Here is an 18,078-nt window from a genome sequence, read left to right as displayed (position 1 = left end):
ATCCAGCTCAAGCAGACGCTGACTCTCTCCAGAGATTTCAAAGAGTTCAAATGCAATTTCCTTCCCCTTTTCCCATTTTGCTTTGGGAGTCTGAGGGTGGAAATCCTGAAGGCAGCATTTCCAGCACAGGGAAATCAGTCACAGGCTCCCCAGGGTCCTCCTTGTGCAGCTTCTGCTCCAAAGTGCTGACCTCAAAGACATTCAGATAAACTCAAAGTTTATATGACATTTTAAAAAATAAAGCAATTTTAAGCATCCTCAGAGAAAACAGGGGCACAGGTATGGAGGCACAGCTCAGTTCCTGATTAGGAAATAAATCTTATTAAAGCCTGGCTGTGACTCCACAGCTCAGACACCAAAAAAAGAGCCAGTCCTTGTCAAAGTGATGGACACTGTGACATTGTCCCTCTTTATCCACCACCTCCAAGGAGCTATTTCAGAGCAGCCATTGCACAGATGAGGGTTGTAACATTTCACGGAGAGCACACAGGGAGGAGGACAGATTTCTGGAAGGGGATCAAGTCAATACAGCAGCTGAGGAGTGAAACATTTGGCCATGTGCTGGGCTTCCAGAAGGTTCCCTGAAATTGTCTGGCTCTACCTGCAGGTACAGCTTGGCATTCAGACTGGAGTTGTTAACAAGGTGAACCCAAATATCTGGTACACATTTGGGAAGATTGCTGTTTCCATTTTAAGGGATTCTTTTTTGTTTCAATTGGGAGGGGTTTGCACCTCCTGGGGGATTTCAAAGACGATGGATTTGATGAAAAAACCGTGGCAGACTCAGAAAGATGTGAGCTGTGGCTGTGGGGTGTGTGTGTGCTCGTGGAGCTGTGGGATCTGCATGGTGACAGCAGCTGGCAGCTTCCTCTGCTTCCATGTGTCCCTTCCACCGCTTCCATGTGTCCCAGCGCTCTGTGCCACCCCTGTGGAACAGCAGGAGAGAGCCTGGTCAGCCCAGGGAGAGGAGTGAGGACTGTGGGAAGGCTGACAAAGATCCCTGCTTTTAACTCAGTCACCATTCCCAGCGTTGGAGAGACCAGGAGAGGAGCAAGATTTAGGCCACAAATGCACCCTCTGGGCTCGCTGTCTGCCTGGCACCTTGTCTGTGTGTCCTGTCCCTGTCCCCTGTCTGTGATGTCCACTGGGGGCTGGGGGGTCTGTCCCTACGTGCACACACAGAAATGCACCACAGAGCTGTGGCAGGCTGGGATCGGGGCTGGGAATGGGATAAACCTCAGCTGGGTGATCTGGGCACCAATCCCAAGGTGAATCCAGGATTTGGAGCCTGGGAACCCAGCAGAGGGATTGCTCCATGGAGAACACAGCCCTAGGAATGGGATAAACCTCAGCTGGGTGATCTGGGCACCAATCCCAAGATGAATCCAGGATTTGGAGCCCGGCAGAGGGATTGCTCCATGGAGAACACAGCCCTGCAGCAGGACCCAGCTCCTTCTCAGGTGGGATGGGGACTCATCACCTGCTTTGGGGGGATTTTTCAGCAGGAAAGTCCCTCTCAGCCCAGTTCTCTGCTGTCACCACCTCAGACCTTTCCAAAACATTTCCTCTTTCCCATCCAAGGGCCACTTTGCTGAAGGGATTGGCTGCAGGTTCACTGTGCTCAAGGAGAGCAGAGGGCAGGGGGTGAGGACACTGAAAAATGCATTTGATGTGGTTTTAAAGGCAGAACTGCTCCGTGAACTTTTTTATGTGAAGGGAAAAAAAATTCAAGATAAACCAGAATATTTTTCCTGACGCAGTCCCTGCTCCATCCATTATATCCAAGTGTAATTTAACAATCCTGCTGCTCTCAGCCTTTTAATGAGCTTCTCAGAAGACACAGACTGAAAGCAGCCTCCCCAGACTTAAGGTTTTGATTAAAAACATGTGGATCAGCTTGATCTCCTCTGCTTTTGGGATCCAGGGCCAAATCCAGCCCTCGTGGATCTGCTGTGTCAGGTCAGCTCCGCACTTCAAAGGCTGCAGGGGGGTCTGGGTGACACTGGGGGCTGAAAGCAGAGCAGGAAGAGCTGGAAATCCCAGAATCCCAGCCCAGGGAAGGCTGTAGCTGGGAGCAGAGTGCCTTCCAGTGGTGTCCCTTTGGGAAGACCCCAAAAACTGAGAATTCAGATATACTTTTTCCCCATTTCCTCTCTATGAGAGGAGAGTGGCCACAAATCTGTTCCTCAGAGGCTTTTCCCAACAGAGCTGGGAATTGTGGAAGGACGAGGCCGTTTTAAGCCCCGGCAGAGGTGCCTTTCAGAGCAGTGACTGCAAACCTTTCTCTAGAGGGTGGCACACGCTGATATTCCAATTTAAGCACCCCCTCAGTGCCACAACCCTCTCTGTATTCACCAGAAACATTTGAGCTGGAGCTCCAGTTTTGGGTGCTGTATCCCTGAGTGTTCAGAGTTTCCAAGCAGGGAATTATCCAACCCTGCTGCTTATTTTTCCAGGCAGCTGCAGGTACAGAGCTGCTCTGTTCCAGGCATGAATAACCCCATTAGGGCTTTCTAATGTTTCATGCAGAGCGTTGTAATGGAGGAGCTGGAGCTGGGGATTGTAATGCCAACTAAAAATGCTTTTAAGCCAGGGGATGGTGCTTCATTAATTTTCATGTCAGCAGAACCACAAGCAAAGTTTAAATACTCTGCAGAGAGGTGAGATTCAAGCATTAGCCAGCATCTAAAAGTGGGGGGAGGAAGGGCTGGGATTTTCCTGTTTTTCATCTGTTTGATGGTTTCTTTTTTCCCTGCTGTGTTTCCACCAGTTTGAACCAGCAGCTGAAGGGAAACTTGTCTGTGTTTAATGGAGAGGGAGCATTTATAGAGCATGGAGTGCCAGGACAAGGGGAATGGCTTCCCACTGCCTGAGGGCAGGGGTAGATGGGATTTTGGGAAGGAATTATTCCCTGTGAGGGTGGGGAGGTCCTGGTACAGATTCCCAGAGAAGCTGGGGCTGCTCCTGGATCCCTGCAAGTGCCCAAGGCCAGGCTGGACAGGGCTTAGAGCAGTCTGGGACAGTGGAAGGTGTCCCTGCCCATGGCAGGGGGTGGCATGGGATGGGCTTTAAGGTCCCTTCCCACCCAACCCATTCCATGATTCCATGATGACAGAAATCTGCCAGTTGGCTGATGGGAGTCTCATCCCAAAAACCATTTTCCCAGAGAAACCAAGGCACAGGTCGTGTTTTGCCTGCTGGGATTAATAATGGATCAGGTGGCCCCTGGTTGCTGCGCCCACATCCCACGGAGCAGCATCCTCCTCATCCAGGTTCTCCTGCAGATCCCACGGCTCTGGTTGTGCCAGCAGCAGTCAGGGTGTGTGCAGTGAACCCTCAACACAATCTGGGGACTTAAAATTCCCTCTAAGAGTTAAAAATGTGACCTGAGAGGAGCTCAGAGCCCCTTCTATGCTGTCAACAGAGGTAAAACTTCCCAAAGGGAACCCTGAAGGGATTGGGAACGACCTGAGGCTCTGGAGCTCTGCAACTCCCTCCTGCCAGAGCTGTGGGGCTTCTCTCCCACTGCTCCCACCCTGCTGCAACCCCTCTGCCTTCCCGGGATCTCCCAGTCCAGCCCTGGCTCCTCGGGCACATGCCAGCTCCCTTCTCCAGCCTGGCACGGGCAGCATCTCCTCGAGTGGACACTGCATGGGGTCCTCCTGAGCATGGCCCTGCTGCATGTGGGTATTGTCACCTCTGTCACCTCCATCCCCACCGTCCTTGCATGTGTCCCCCGGGGGAGTTTCCTTCCTGTCCCTTAAGCTTTGGGCTGTGTGCATCCTAAAGCAGCCAGGCTTCTCCTAGAGCTCCCTCAGGTTAAGCCTGTCCCAAGGTGTCCCAGCAGGAATTTGGGCAGGCCCGGGCAGTGCTGAGAGACCTCTGTGCTGTAGGACAGACCCACCTTTAGGGCTGGCTGCTTGCTCCTTGGTTTTCTCCTCTCCAGCCCATGCAAAGAAGGAGCTGTGTTGCTGCCAGGAAATTCAGGAGGTTTTCAGTTCAGTGCCTGACAGTGGAAAATGTCTTCTTGTGATTCTACGTACGTAATTGGTTTATAAAGTAGAACAGACACCTGATCTTTTGCTGAATAGTGAATAAATCGGGCATTTGGGCAGGTGAGGGGTGGTTAAAGCCACCTGCAACCTCTTTTCCTTACTTGCTGCCAACGCATCCCTGCTCACGTCCTGAAATCCATTCATCAACCATTCATCAGTAATAAATATAACATTTAAGGGTCTTCTCAGACCTCCCAAGGAGTTGGTGATTTGCACTCCCAAGAAGACATTCCCTAAAAAATGAAAAAAAAAAAAAAAAAGTACAAGGATGTTGTAATGCTGAACACACATGAAAGCACCTCGTCTGGGCTGAAATAAATATTACACTGCAATGGTTTTGTTATTATTTTGCAGGCAGGCTGAGCTCAGTAGCAGAGACAGCCCCAGCAGTCCAAGATGACTCGTAGGATTAAGCACATGAAAGCAAGAGAAAAAAAAAAGTATTCAAAACCAACTCTGGTTGTTTTCATCTTGTTTTTCCACACCCCTTAGCAGAAAAAAACCCCAAGCCTTGGTGACCCTGGTCAGGAGGAAATGTTTTTTAAATGCCTCCACTGTACTTTTAACTGCCAGGAAAAAAAAATGTAGTTGAAAGAGAGCTGCAGATTCTGCTTCCCTTTATCCAACTAATTTCAAAGTTTTGGATTTTAATCTGGCATCAGTTGCAGCACAAAAAATCTCCCACGTTTCAAGAGTCCTTCCATCTGAAAGGTATTAGCAGGATGAGAGGAGTGGGAGATGAATTTCAGGAGGGCACTGAGTACTTCCAAACTGATTTCCCTCCTTATTTTCAAGGTGAAGCAACTTCTTCTGAGCTTTTCATGCATTTAAAGCTGAATTTGATGAAATATTTGCAAAATATTCGCTGTTAAGAACAATCCTGCTCTGACTTGTTGCGGCCTCAGTGTCTCTTCCACTTGTAAAATCCACAGCAATGCTGCCTTGGCCTTGTGTAAACTCGGAATATTTACATTGCTTCACTTGGAAAGGAATTTGACTCCATCCAGTGCCCACGGCCATCCCTGTGGTCACAGTTTCATTTGAGACAGACACACGCAGTAAATACAGTCCTGGGGTCCAAACACTCTCCTTGGAGCAGCCCCAGGAATTTGGTCACAGGCAGAAATTCCCCCATTTCAAAGAGGAAAAAAAAGGAGGGATCACAACCAGAGGCAGAGATGTAAAATTCACGTGGTTCTGAATGGTTTTAGATGCAGCTGTGCCCTGAGCCCTGGATATATTGTTTAATGATCTATTTTATAAATAGAAATTTATATTTCTGTTTCCAGACAAGCTTGTGCTGGTTGTCCTGGCAGAGCCAAGCGCTTTGTGGCCGTGTCCTGTGTCTCCCAACCCTCAGGAATGCCCTGCCACGGCACTGCTGCTTTTCCTCAGGCCTTCCAAACGCCCCAAAAACCTCCTGGCACTCAAGCTGAGCTCAGGGCATGTTCTTCTCCCACCTGGAATATGCCTGGCACCAGCAGGACTGGGAGAGATGAGTCCTGCCCGAAGCTTTGGCCTCACCTGCAGCTGAAGCTTCGCTGGGTTTGAAGCTCTTCCCTTGGCTTTGGGTCCCGTGTCCATCCTGCTCCTCCCCCTGCCTGCTTCCCATTCCATGAGGGGAGGGCAGAGGGAAGGACCTGGCTGGCACCAGAGTGGGCTCATCCCAAAAACCCCACCGGGGCAGTCCTGGGAGACGGAATCACTCAGGAATCACTCAACCGCTTCCCACGGTTTGCTCAGCTCCATTCTCCACCCTGTGTCCAGGTGGGAGATGACCCTCAGGCCACGTGGTGGTGGCCACCAGCCCTGCAGCACTCGTGGCTCACTGGTGCCCTTTGTGTCCCCTGCAGAAGCCCAGCGCCGGCCCTACTACGCCGACTACTCGCCGGCGCGGAGATACATCCACAGCCTGTGCACCAGCCACTACCTCGACCTCTTCATCACCTTCATCATCGGCGTCAACGTCATCACCATGTCCATGGAGCACTACAACCAGCCCAAGGTAGGAGCTGCCGCTCAGCACGGCTCCCTTGGGATCCAAGCAGCCACGGGGCCGTTCCCAGTTCTTGGAAAGCCTCGGCATTCTGATCCAGCTCTGCCGTTCAGGAGTCGCTTGCTTCAGGCAAAATCTTGATTTCCCTGCTTTGGGTAATAACCCCTCGCTAATGGAGAGTGAATTAAGCTTTTACCAGGAAAAGACCAATCCAAATATTTCCTCTCCTGATCCCAGACGAGTGAGCCTTCAAACTGGAGAGCAGTCCAGGGTTTTAGGACATTCCATTAGCAGATAGAAACTTGGAGTTACTGTGTGCAGAGCGTTTCTTTTCCTCAATGAAGTTAGAAAAAACCAATTTAAAAGTCCAATCCTCCCTTTTTTTATATATTATAAAATCATTCTCCCCTCGGAACACCTTGGACATAAATCATGGGGGCTGTCCATATATAAATTTTCCATTTCATTATCACTGATGAAGCTCTGGCTCAGCATTTCCTTTTCCAGCATTCCATGGTAACCTGCAAATGCCTCCTGGATGCTGAGCCAGAGGGTAACGTGTGTGTGTGTGTGTGTGTTTTACAGCAGGAAAATTCCTTTGTTTCCCATGGAAATGTTGTTTATCCACATGAGGTCTTATTTACACCTGGTTTACGTTCACTTAACACCAAGTTGTAAATCCAAATGCAAGCAGTCACAAATGATGGCAGAAGTCAGGCTCAGGCTTTGGATGGAATAGGAAGTTGTCCCATGGTTTTTAAGCTGCCATTTTATTTCAGGTCCTGGAACAAAAATAGGGATTGTTGCCAACACCGAAGAAACTTTCAGCTCTTGAGTCCCAAAATTTGGGGCGTGGCCATGCCCTGGTGACCCCGCTGTGTGTGTGGGGTCAGCAAAGCCCAGGCATCACACAAAGGGGACAAAAAGAGCTTTCCTGTTCCCTGGGGCTTCCTTGGAGGTGCTTTGCAGTCTCCTCTGTTGCGTTTATTTCCAAATTTGTCTGGTTCGATGCTCGTAATTCCCATTTTTTAGTGGAAATGCAGAGTCCTGTGCTACACTGAGCTAAATTCCCCTTCGCTGCCTCCTGTCCCCAGTTCCTCCCCAGTTCTCTATTTTAAGGCCCCACAAGATTCCTTTGCTATTGTTGGCCCAGAGCTCCAATGAAATCCATTATAAACACTCATCATCCTCAAGTATAAACACTGCGGATTCCTGACTTCCGAGAGCGGCTCCGTGGAGAGCAGGAACGTTGCACCAAATATGGACACGCTTTGCCCAGCTCTGGAGATGTCCCATTTTTCAAGAAGGAAAGGTTTAATCCATCTCCAAGGTTTATTTATTTTTCTGAGCTTTTTAAGCAAAGCCTTTGTCCTGAGGGCTGGAATCAAGAAATGATCCATCGAGGCTTTTGTTCTCCCCAAGGCTGGGCACTTCAGACCCAGGAATCTTCAGGAGATAGGGAAGGGGTGAAGTTTTTGTGTCTGGCCCAGACTGAACAGTTTGTGCACTGAGCTTGAACCTGACACTTTTAGCAGAACTAATCTTGGTACTTTTCTTTGACTCAGGGGCTGAGCCTTTATTTGAGTTCTGCTGGGTGATTTAGTGAGCTCTGCCAGCCTTTACGACTCAATTCCTGATATTTCTGTGCTTCCCTTACCATGCTCCCTGTCAGTCTAGGGGGTGGTCTAGGAAAGGATAGCTGGGCCGGCCTAACTGGGCTGGCCTAACTGAGATCTCTCTTTTCAGTCCCTGGATGAAGCCCTCAAGTACTGCAACTACGTGTTCACCATCGTCTTTGTGTTCGAGGCGCTCCTGAAGTTGGTGGCCTTTGGTTTCCGGAGGTTCTTTAAGGACAGGTGGGATCACTTTGAACCCATGTGGATTTGGGATTCGGGGCTGGATTGACCCACTTTCAGGGCCAGATGCTGGGGAGATGCAGCATCGCTGTGGTGGCACAGGAAGAGCCCAGGGCTGCTCTCTGTGCGTGCAGACTTTGTAGTGTAAGAGCTAGAAATCCTAAGAACTGCTGGCTGGGCTTTGCAGGAGGAGTTCCGGAAATCTCCCAAAATTCCAAAAGCATCTTTTCCCCCAGTACCTCCCTTTCCACAAGGCCTGACCAGCTCAGCTCAGAGGTCAGAAACACTTCCCAGTCAGCTCCCTGTCACTTCCCAGATTTTGTGGCTCACAGGATGTCTGTGCCAGCTGCTCTGAGCTGGTTTTGTACCACCTAACATTCATGGGCCCAGATGGGAATGAGGAGATGCACTTGGGATCTGCTGGTGCCTGTTATTAACATAAAATTCCCTCCTCCTGGACGTCTATCCATGTATCATTTGGATTTTGTGTGTCCTTCCTCTCTTGGTAGGTGGAATCAGCTGGACTTGGCCATAGTTCTCCTGTCAATCGTGGGGATCACGCTGGAGGAGATCGAGATGAATGCTGCGCTTCCCATCAATCCCACCATAATCCGGATCATGAGGGTGCTCAGGATAGCCAGAGGTGTGTCCTGCTCCCGGGATCTCCAGCCACCCCAGGAAACCCTTTGGACGTTCATCCTTCACACCCTGCTGGTTCAGTTCCAGTGGGGAACATGAGATGTCAGCTCAGAGACAAGCTGGGGTTTCCATGGGGTTTTCCAGTGGCATCCTCGGTTGGATTCTGATTCCAGCCCTGGATCACAGACTTTTTATACTGGTCCAGAGCAGAGTGGGAAGCGATGGCAGTTGGAGCTTGGGAAGATGTTCTTCACTGATGAGGTGGCTCCCCATCCTTCTCCCATTTTCCTGCCTGCCCACATTGGAGTTCTTGCAGGCTTTTGTCCATTTTCATAGAATCCCAGAATGGGTTGGGTGGGAAGGGACCTTAAAGCTCATCCAGTTCCAACCCCAACACCTTCCACTGTCCCAGGCTGCTCCAAGCCCCATCCAGCCTGGCCTTGGGCACTTCCAGGGGTCCAGGGACAGTCACAGCTTCTCTGGGCACCCTGTGCCAGGGCCTCAGCACCCTCCCAGGGAGGAATTCCTTCCCAATATCCCATCTTTCCCTGCCCTCTGGCAGTGGGAATCCATTCCCCTTGGAACTGACAGTGGGATGCTCAGTCCCGCAGGGATGCAGAGAACTCCCCACGTGGATAAACGGCTGTAAGAGAGATTGAAACCCTCCCTGCCAGACCTGAACCTGGATTTCCTTCATGCATTTTCCCTGCAATATTCCCCAGCCCTGCTGAGCAGGATTTGCTCTTCATTTCAGTGCTGAAACTGCTGAAAATGGCCACGGGCATGAGAGCTCTGCTGGACACGGTGGTGCAAGCCCTGCCCCAGGTAAGCCCCCAAAATTCCTCCATGCCCAGGGTGTCCCCCTTGGGAACACAAGTGCCTTTGGGGCTCCTTGTTTGGTGGCCTCTAGAAGCCACCTGGGGAGGGTCTCAGCTTTCTCCAGGCCTTGGGAGTGGAGTTTTGCACGGCTCATCCTGGAGCGTGTTTGATGGGAGAACCAAAATGATGGGAAAAGAGTTCCCAGAGAGCAAACTCCTGCAGGCAGAGCTCCAATGAACCCCACATTTCACTGGCAAGTTTGGGAAATGCCAGGATAGACAGAGAAGGATGTTGGAGAAAGCACTGGGAGCAGACTGGGAGCTTCCAACTCAGGAGTTTTGTTTGGGAGGCAGGAACAACCACAATTACTGACAGACGAGCTGCAGCCTCGGAAAGGCAAACTGGGGAGATGCTTCTGAGGGTTAAAATCTTGATTTGGGGTCTCCAATCACCAAACTCTCCTGAGCTGCAAGAGGAGCAGCACCTCTGCCAGACTCAGACTGATATTTGATAGGATCCCTCAAGTGTTCACTTCCTGGGACTGCTTTTTTATGGATCTGTTTATTTGAGAAAAGAAGGAAAGAAACTTTTTGCTGGCTTTCAGTCCTCCATCAGAATTCCAAGGTGTTGAGGGTTTTTTAAAATCTTTTAAATCTTACCCTTTTTAAGGTGTGTTCTGCTCGTTTGTGGGTGTGCTGGTGTGAGCTCAGAGCTTTCCATGTTTGGGGTTAACGCAGCTGCCTGCACATTCCGATTCCCTGGATCCCAGGAGCAGCCAAGGGCAGACACCGTGTGCGAGTCTCCTGCAGAGGACAAGTGGCCACAAGAGAATCGGGAGCAAACATACCCAAAACCACCCTGGGACTCAGTTCCTAAGTACAGAGCAATCCACGATCCAAGAACCATGATCCAGTTCCAAGAGAACTGGAAAACAGGGAATCTTTTTACCTTGGAAAGACCCCTTTGCTTTGCTCTTCATCATTGCCATGAAGATGTTTCTAATCTGAGGATTTGCCCTTTGCTCTGCAGATCTGAAGGATTTCGGCTGAGACTAAAGCAGGGATTCACCAGCCTGACCCCCGGGCTGGCATTTCATGGAATCCTTGCATTTGTGTCTGGTTTTTAATTTACAAAGCCCCGTGACCACAGACCATATTTTCTCTCCCTCCTTGTTTTCTCTTCCCCCATATAAACAATAGGGTGGCTCCAGGCCAGGCTTTTGGCTTCCTTGGGGTGTTCTTGCAGTTTGCATTCCAGGCGAGGTCTCTTGCAAAGGGAAGACCCCAGGGATATTCCGAGCAGATCTCGTGCAGATAAAAAAATGCCACTTTGGCCTTCAGTGAAGCTGGGAAAATGAGAAGGGGATTTTAGGAAGAGCTCTCTGACAACCATCACTCTTCATAAAGCTGCAGCTTTCATTTCCAAGGCCAGGGATGAGTTCCTAGCCTAATTAAATTAGCATCCTAAAACCACAGCTGGAAAATCCTCATTGAATGTGGCTTCTAAGTGACAAAAAAAAGCTAATTTAATGTTTATTCATTAAGGTTTGGGGGGGAATTCTTTGTCTGGTGTGTGGAGAATGCCCATTTATGGGCTGACGATGACAAGGAACTGTCACTGCATTTTTGGGGGGTGATTTTCATCAGCTTTGGATTTGATTTTTATTCAGCAATTTGAGTAACACTTGGAGAACCAATTATCCCCAGATTTGGGGGAATGTAGCATGTTGATCCAAGATTGTCACAGGATTAATCTCCTCTTATGGGACTTCAGACTGAGCTTGAGCTGCTCTTTTCAAACCGTTCCTATTGCACCTTCCTTGTGTGGTAACCTCTGTCTGCCAGGTCAGAGACCTTCTCCTCCACCTGATCTCTGGAAAAAATGAGATGGAGAAGAGGAAAAAAAATGAGGAGAGGCCACAGAGACAGAGAGAATGGTCAGGGAATGATCTCAAACTGGCACCTTCTCTGCCCACCTTCTCCGTGTCCTCTCAATCCCAGAAAAAAACCCCAACACCTGGTTCTTGGTTTAAGGATTCAAAGTGTTAGGGAATCAGCCATCCCCTGTTGATGGAATACATTCTTATTTACTCTTCCTGCTAAAAAAAAATCTAGTGTTTTCAGTCTGAATTAGCCACGTTTGTTTGTTCACTGGATGTAATCTTGCTTTTTTCTTGTAGCACGTCTCCTTTTCGGAGCAGTGGTAGATAAAATAATCTCTTGTGAAAGGGAGAGAAATGAACTCCTTTAATCTCTCAGTGTGGAGCAGATTTTGAAGACCTGCTTCAAGTGGTTTCCTCTTCTTTCTGAGCTCTGTCCTCGCTGAGGCTCGATAATGAATTACACCGCTCATCCATGACTGATTATCTCCTTGCTTCTGTGTCTGGTGGCTGTTGGGTTTGGAAGCAAAGGCTGCTCTCTAAGCCTCCTGTTTATGGTGATCCTTCAGCCCTTTTCCCGTTCCCAGCTTTCCAAAGCTCACCCTTTCTGTAGGAAAGTTGGAATTTAAATTTGGTTTAAAGTGCTCCCGGTGGAAGTGAATCCCCCAGCAGTCACCGCTGAGCTGCCACAGCTCTTCCTGGTGGAGAGGACAACTGGAATCCAGCCCAATTCCCATCCTCCAACACCAATGAGATGTGAAACTTCCCTATCAAAAGATCTGGGTTGTTTTCCCTTCTCTCCTCTCGATTGATCCGTGGATGGCACATTAATTCCCTGCGGGCTGGACAAGAGACTCCTCTTTGTCTTCAAAAGCTTGGAACTGCCCCCACAGGCACTCTGTGCCAAGAAAAAAGTGAAGAACTCCTCATCCTAGCAGAGCCCTGAAGGGCAGGACCTGAAGTTTGCTCCTGTCCTGGAGTTTATCTCCTCTTGGTGCTGGAATTCCTGGGCTTATCTCAACTTCAGCTCCTGGAGAGCTTTTCTGGCATTGTCCGACTGCAGCTGGGGGGCAAAAACAACAACCTGCCTTTGCCAGCCCCTGGAGAGCCACAGGGATGTGAACTCAGAGAGCAGGAATGGGAATGTCTGAGCAGCCAGCACTGGGGATGATGGATTTGGGGAGATAGGGAGGTAGGGCTGTGCTGCAGAGATCCCTGAGGGACTGGAGCAGCGATACAGAATTCCAGAGGAGCAAACATCCTGCTGGCTCCTGGAGCTGGGCTCCATGGGGCTGAGGGGACACAGAAAGGGGACCTTGTTCAGGTCAGCCTGAGGTGACTTCACCCTCCAAGGCTGTGTCTCTCCACCAATCCGGGAATTCTCACAGCTGGCCTCTGTTTTCCAGGCAGAGGTGTCCATTTTCTCCTGGGCCCAGTGCATGAATTAGGCTGTGTTTTCCCGCTGCCAGGATTATTGCCTTGGCTGGAGAGTGATGGAAGAGGATAGGGAGGACTCATGGCCTTGGAAAGGCTTGGCAGGAGCTTAATTTGATGAGGAATCGCTCTGGACAGGCATCTCAGGGAGCTGAGTGCATCAACACCGGGAATGCCAATGGATGTCAGAGCAGGAAGAGGCACAGGAGGAAGTGGCTTCACTCAGGAGTGCGGCAGCAGGAGACACAAATTCCATCAGTGCCTCTCCCAGAGCCAGCTGGGTGTGTGGAGAGGGAAGCCCCTTCCCTTGAGCTGAGCAGCTTATTCCAGGGCTTTTGCAGTGGTAGGGCACTGATTCAGCTGGGATACACTGGGAGAGAGTGCAGCCCCTCCTGGGGGCTCTCCCTGCTCTTCGGGGGGGGATGGAGGACTCTGCCCGTGTCCCCACAGCATCCCAGCACAGGGCCAGTGCTGCCAGCCAGCATTCCAGAGGGAAGGTCCAGGAGGAATCACAGATACTCACCGGCATCTCCAGCTCTTGTGGCTTCTCTGAGGTCTTCAGGGCACCACCAACATCTCTGAGATGTTCTTCATCTGTGCTTCTCTCCCTGCAGTCCTCAGCTCCTCCTTGGCACTGGATTCCCAGGAAATGATGGATAGCCCCTGGCTGCCAGAGAGAGGGGGTGTCTGGAATTTTCTGTGCCTGAGTCAGGGGGAGTTGGATGGATAAGGGAGCCTGGGCTGAGCTGTTCAGAGCCAGAACCACTTCTCAGAGCCTGCTGGGGCTGCCAGAGCTGAGGATGCTGCCCAGAGCTGGATTTCTGTTCCTGGTGGAGCATCCAGCCCAGCCTTTGGAGAAAAGCTCCTGCCCTCTCCTGTTCCTTCCAGCAGCATGATTCACTCACCATCTTTTCCTTGTCTGGTCTCGGTAGATCTCAGAGTGCTTTGGAGACATTAATTACGTATCCCCGAGGGAATTCCAAAGGGGAACAGTGGAGTTACAGGACTGGGATGACTCACCAAGGTCACAGACACACACACGGGCTGCCCCCCCTGTGCTCAGCCCCTGACCCCGCTCCTGCTCCTCAGCCCATCCCTGGGAATGTGCCTGGGGTCTTTCTCTGTGCTCAGGCCTTGGTGGAGGCCATGGGCTGAGAAGGACTTTTCCCTTTTCCCTCTTCCCTTTTCCCTTTTCTTCTTCCTTCCTCCTTCTCCTTCTCCTTCTCCTTCTCCTTCTCCTTCTCCTTCTCCTCCTCCCTTCCCTCTTCCCTCTTCCCTCTCCTCTCTGTTGAAAGCAGATAACAGCTTTGACTCATAACCTGGTAACAACTTCCAAGTTAGCCTAAATTCTTTGGAATTTTATCAGTGCCATACGTTTGCAGGCTGATTACTTAGGCATCAAAATATTCAGGCTGCTTAGAGCAAAATCCAGCACCCTCTTCTGTTACCTCAGCCTCGAAGTTTATCACTTTTATTTTAATTCCCTGTAATTATCTGCTCGTTTGCCTCCCCAGCAGCGTTCGTGCTGTGTTTGTGCTTGTGCCTGCTCATTTCTAATGTCTCCCAAACCATCAGTGGTCCAGCAGACGTGAGGTAGGAAAAGCTATTCCAGAAGGCAGCAGAGGCAGATGAGATAATCCAGCCCAGCCATCCACATCCCTGTTTTATCTTTATTATTCCCTGGAGGATGGTAATAATGTCAGGGAAATTGCAGAGCCAGTTTAGGCTTTATAGCAATTACAGCCTGCACTGGGTGATTGGAATATTCCCATTTCTTTAATATAAAAATTCCCCTCTTTCATCAGCAATAGCTGTGTTAATTTTACAGTGACAGATATCACACTGATAAACTCTCTGATGAAATTAAATCAAAGCACCCAACAATGCTGTTGTGGCCACTTCAGAGAACAAAACTCTCCCAAAACTAAGAGTTCCCTAAAATACAGCTCAGAGATCACCAATCCCTGGGCCTGACTGCCTGGATCACCTCCTAATTCCTTGTTTTTTAGGGATAAAATCCTGCTTGTGGTGCCGAGAACTCACTTTGTCTCAGTTACGAGCTGCTAACAGGAGCAATTAAAGTGGCAGGAGAGATGAATGTGAGCAGTTCCTTGCAGGTGGTAGCAGGTCAGGTTACTCTGCCCTTCGTGTTCTCTGCCTGAGTCACCAAAAATGTGCTCTTGGAGATGTTTTGGAGGCTTGGATTCTGTGCTGGGATGGAATCCAGCACGGAGAACTGTGATGCTGGTGGTGTGAAGAGCACTTGTCACCCCCTTCAGCTGCCTTGGGGGGCTTGGAGCACCTCCAGCAGCACCTGGAGCTGCAGTGTTGGTGTATGGGATGAGGCTTTTCCCTCATCCTGTGGGACGCAGGAAGCTAAAATCCGGGAAATGGTTGTTGAGAAGTGCCTGTAAAGGAAAAGGCTCAGGGAGTTCTCCTCTCCCTGGAGCACTGACAGCCCTCCATGCCAGTGAAACCTTTGGAAACCAGTTAGTTCCTCTTGTGGCTTATTGCTCTCCCAGAGTCCCAAGAAGGGAAAGGCCCCTCAAACCCAAACCAGAGCCCCAGGTCCCACACCAGCCCTGCCCTGCAGGGTACCCTGGGGTGGCCAGATTCCAGAGGGTGATGGAGAAGCTGCTGTTTTCCACAAGAGCGTTTCTGCTCCTTCCCCCACACAAAGACCTCTCTGGGCCCCTTAAAGCAGAGCTCTGAGAGGGACCAGGGTGCTGGAAGCCAAGGGAAAGTTGCTTTGCCTCTGGCCACCCTCCTTTGCTTGTGTTGAAAATGTGATGGAGTGATTTCATTCATGACCTCGACTTGCCTGACCCTTGTTCTGCTTTCTCCTTGTGTAGGTAGGGAACCTTGGCCTACTTTTTATGCTCCTGTTTTTTATCTATGCTGCCCTGGGAGTGGAATTGTTTGGCAAGCTCGGTGAGTAATGGGCCTGACGCCGCTCGTTTCATCCGGTCGATGTTTATTTGGTATCTGGCTGCTTCCTTTTTGCTCTCTCTCTCTCATTCTTGAGCCTTGCTCAGCTTCACACTCATGTTCTGAAGATGAAAGTTGTCTCTTGATCTCAGGGTCACAGCTGACACGCGAGGATGTAACGCAGAGCCTGTCTAACACACACACACACACACACACACACATTTAGGGATTTGTCCAACGCCACCCTTGGCTGTGCAGGAGCTATTTGCTGTTTCAATCTCATTGCCCAGCATGGATTTGTTCACAAAGATGGAAGTTTGCTTCTGGAGACAGCACATGAGTCTGCAGAGCTGCATGGGGGTCAGATTCCTGCTGGAGAGGTGCCACCATAAACATGTCCCTGCTCGGAGCTTCCCCCACATGCCATCAGCTCTCTGCTCTTGGCTGCCACTGCTCTTCCAGCTGCCCAGGGCTTGTCTGCCCGTGCTCTCAGCATCACCTTCCCCTCTCTCCATCCATCAGGAGGCATCCAGTGGTTCCTGGTTGACCACCATTAATTAATTAATCCTCCAGTCTGAGGATACTGGAGCTGCTCAGGAATGTGCCCATCACTAAAATCAGAGCAAACACCCAGCCCTGCCTTGCCCAGCCTGGAAAACGCTGTTGGAAGGAGCTGTGTCTGCATCCTCGACATTTCCATCCCAATTAGAGCTCCAGGAGCACCAGCAGGGCCCTTCCTGAGCAGAGTTTATGGCTGTCATTAATCCCCTTTATGAGCCCAGCCCTCTGCTCAGATTACAAGTGCCTGAGAGCAGAATAATTCTTTCAACCAAAACCAAATTATTTTTCAGTCTCCCACAAATTCCGGGGAAAGAATTAGTCCTGCATCCAGCCTGAGTGAAACAGTGTGGGTTTATATTCCATCCCTGGAGTTGTGGGTGTATTTGTTCAGTCACAGGGGTGTAACATGGCTCTTCTGCTGTTTCCACACACACACCTGGACAATGCCAGCCCAGGGAACCCCTCTGGGGCAGGACTCCGCTTCTCAGCCCAGTTTAATGGGAATATTCCCTCCTTTTTCCTGATCAGTCCACGCCAGCCACAGGAACTGTCAGCACTCTCCCCAAGGGCTGGTCATTTGTGGGTTTTTCTTGGAATTTTTTTTTTTGTTTTTCCTTCCAATTTACCTCTGACTAATTATCTAAGAGTGAAATGCCCAACCAAGAGCTGTTGCTGCCTGTCCTAATGGATATTTAACGAGCCTGTGTTTTATGGGAAGATGGATATTTCATATGTTCAATTTGCATTCATTAGGATATTAATTCTCAGGGGGAAAATGTCAAATTGCTCCACTTTATCTCAGTGAAAATATCCCTCGTGGTGGATGTACCCTGTAAAAATCATCAGGGCAAGGGCACAGTCAAGAGGAAAACAAAGGAGGTTGTAGAGCCAGGAGTAAAGAAAATCACAGAAATCATAAAATCATGGAACCATGGAATGGTTTGTATTGAAAAGGACTTTTAATCCCACCCAGTGCCACCCCCTGCCATGGGCAGGGACCCCTCCCACTATCCCAGGTTGCTCCAAGCGCCATCCAACCTGGCCTTGAATGTTTCCAGGGATGAAAATTCCACCACCACCACTTCCCTACCTCCTGGTGTCCTGTCCCAGGGCTCTCCAGCTGAAAACAACTTTCCCACTGTCCTCCCTGTTCCTCCTGACCAGGATGTCACCACGCCCTGATGCCATATATCCATGGGACATAGCTCAGGGTGCCACCCCCAGCTTTGGGGGCTGCTGTGGATAATCCAGCGTGGCTTGGCTGATGTGCTGCTCCTTCCCTGTCCCACAGATTGCAGTGATGAGAACCCCTGTGAAGGCCTGAGCCGCCACGCCACCTTCACCAACTTCGGCATGGCCTTCCTCACCCTCTTCAGGGTGTCCACGGGGGACAACTGGAATGGGATCATGAAGGTCTGTGCAATCTCTGGGTACTTCCTCCTCTCGAGAGAGCTGTAGGTACAGCTTTCAAATGGATTTAGGCAACTCTTGGGTGAAAACAAAAATGGTTCCTCTTAAAACATCAAAATGAGGCTTCCTAATTTAAAAGCCAGGTGTGTTTAAAAGCAGGGATTTGTCCCAGCCTGAAACTTTGTTCCTGGATATAATATTTAAGGAAAATTATGCCCTTTTTTTGGCTGACAGGGGTAACCATGTGCTCTGCGTCCTGTGCCTCTGGGATGTGTCATGGGATCACAGGATCATGGAATGGTTTGGGTTGGAAGGGACCTTAAAGCTCATCCCATTCCACCCCCTGCCATGGGCAGGGACACCCCCCATTATCCCAGGTTGCTCCAAGTCCTACCCAGCCTGGGCTTGGACACTCCAGAGATGGGGAATCCACAACTTCTGGGCAACACATTCCCCTCTTTGTAGCTGATGTAATTCCTGGTCTCCGCATTTTCTTTTCTC

General features: G+C 50.1%; 2 protein-coding genes across 2 annotated transcripts in view; one reads left to right on the top strand and one right to left on the bottom strand.

Annotated features, from left to right (window-relative positions):
- CACNA1H (calcium voltage-gated channel subunit alpha1 H) overlaps positions 1 to 15,523 on the top strand; it is a 146,888-nt gene extending 131,365 nt beyond the window's left edge. Inside the window, exons 26-30 of the mRNA XM_042037332.1 lie at positions 5,909 to 6,060; positions 7,798 to 7,907; positions 8,417 to 8,550; positions 9,301 to 9,371; positions 14,688 to 15,523. Coding sequence (XP_041893266.1) covers positions 5,909 to 6,060; positions 7,798 to 7,907; positions 8,417 to 8,550; positions 9,301 to 9,371; positions 14,688 to 14,693 — 473 coding nt within the window. The 3' untranslated portion in view covers positions 14,694 to 15,523. The remainder of the gene's footprint in view (positions 1 to 5,908; positions 6,061 to 7,797; positions 7,908 to 8,416; positions 8,551 to 9,300; positions 9,372 to 14,687) is intronic.
- Positions 15,524 to 17,373: 1,850 nt separating this feature from the next.
- The window catches only part of MYO15A (myosin XVA), a 14,780-nt gene continuing 14,075 nt past the window's right edge, over positions 17,374 to 18,078 (bottom strand). The window contains exon 33 of the mRNA XM_042037589.1: positions 17,374 to 17,561. Within this exon, the coding sequence (XP_041893523.1) occupies positions 17,374 to 17,561 (188 nt within the window). The remainder of the gene's footprint in view (positions 17,562 to 18,078) is intronic.

The sequence above is a fragment of the Corvus kubaryi genome, unplaced genomic scaffold, assembly GCF_017639235.1.
Source record: "Corvus kubaryi isolate FWS band 111438036 unplaced genomic scaffold, C.kubaryi_AGA036_p1.0 37387, whole genome shotgun sequence".
NCBI classification, from domain to species: domain Eukaryota; kingdom Metazoa; phylum Chordata; class Aves; order Passeriformes; family Corvidae; genus Corvus; species Corvus kubaryi.
Note: the sequence above shows the minus strand (reverse complement) of the source record. Positions and strands in the feature narration are given on the sequence as shown.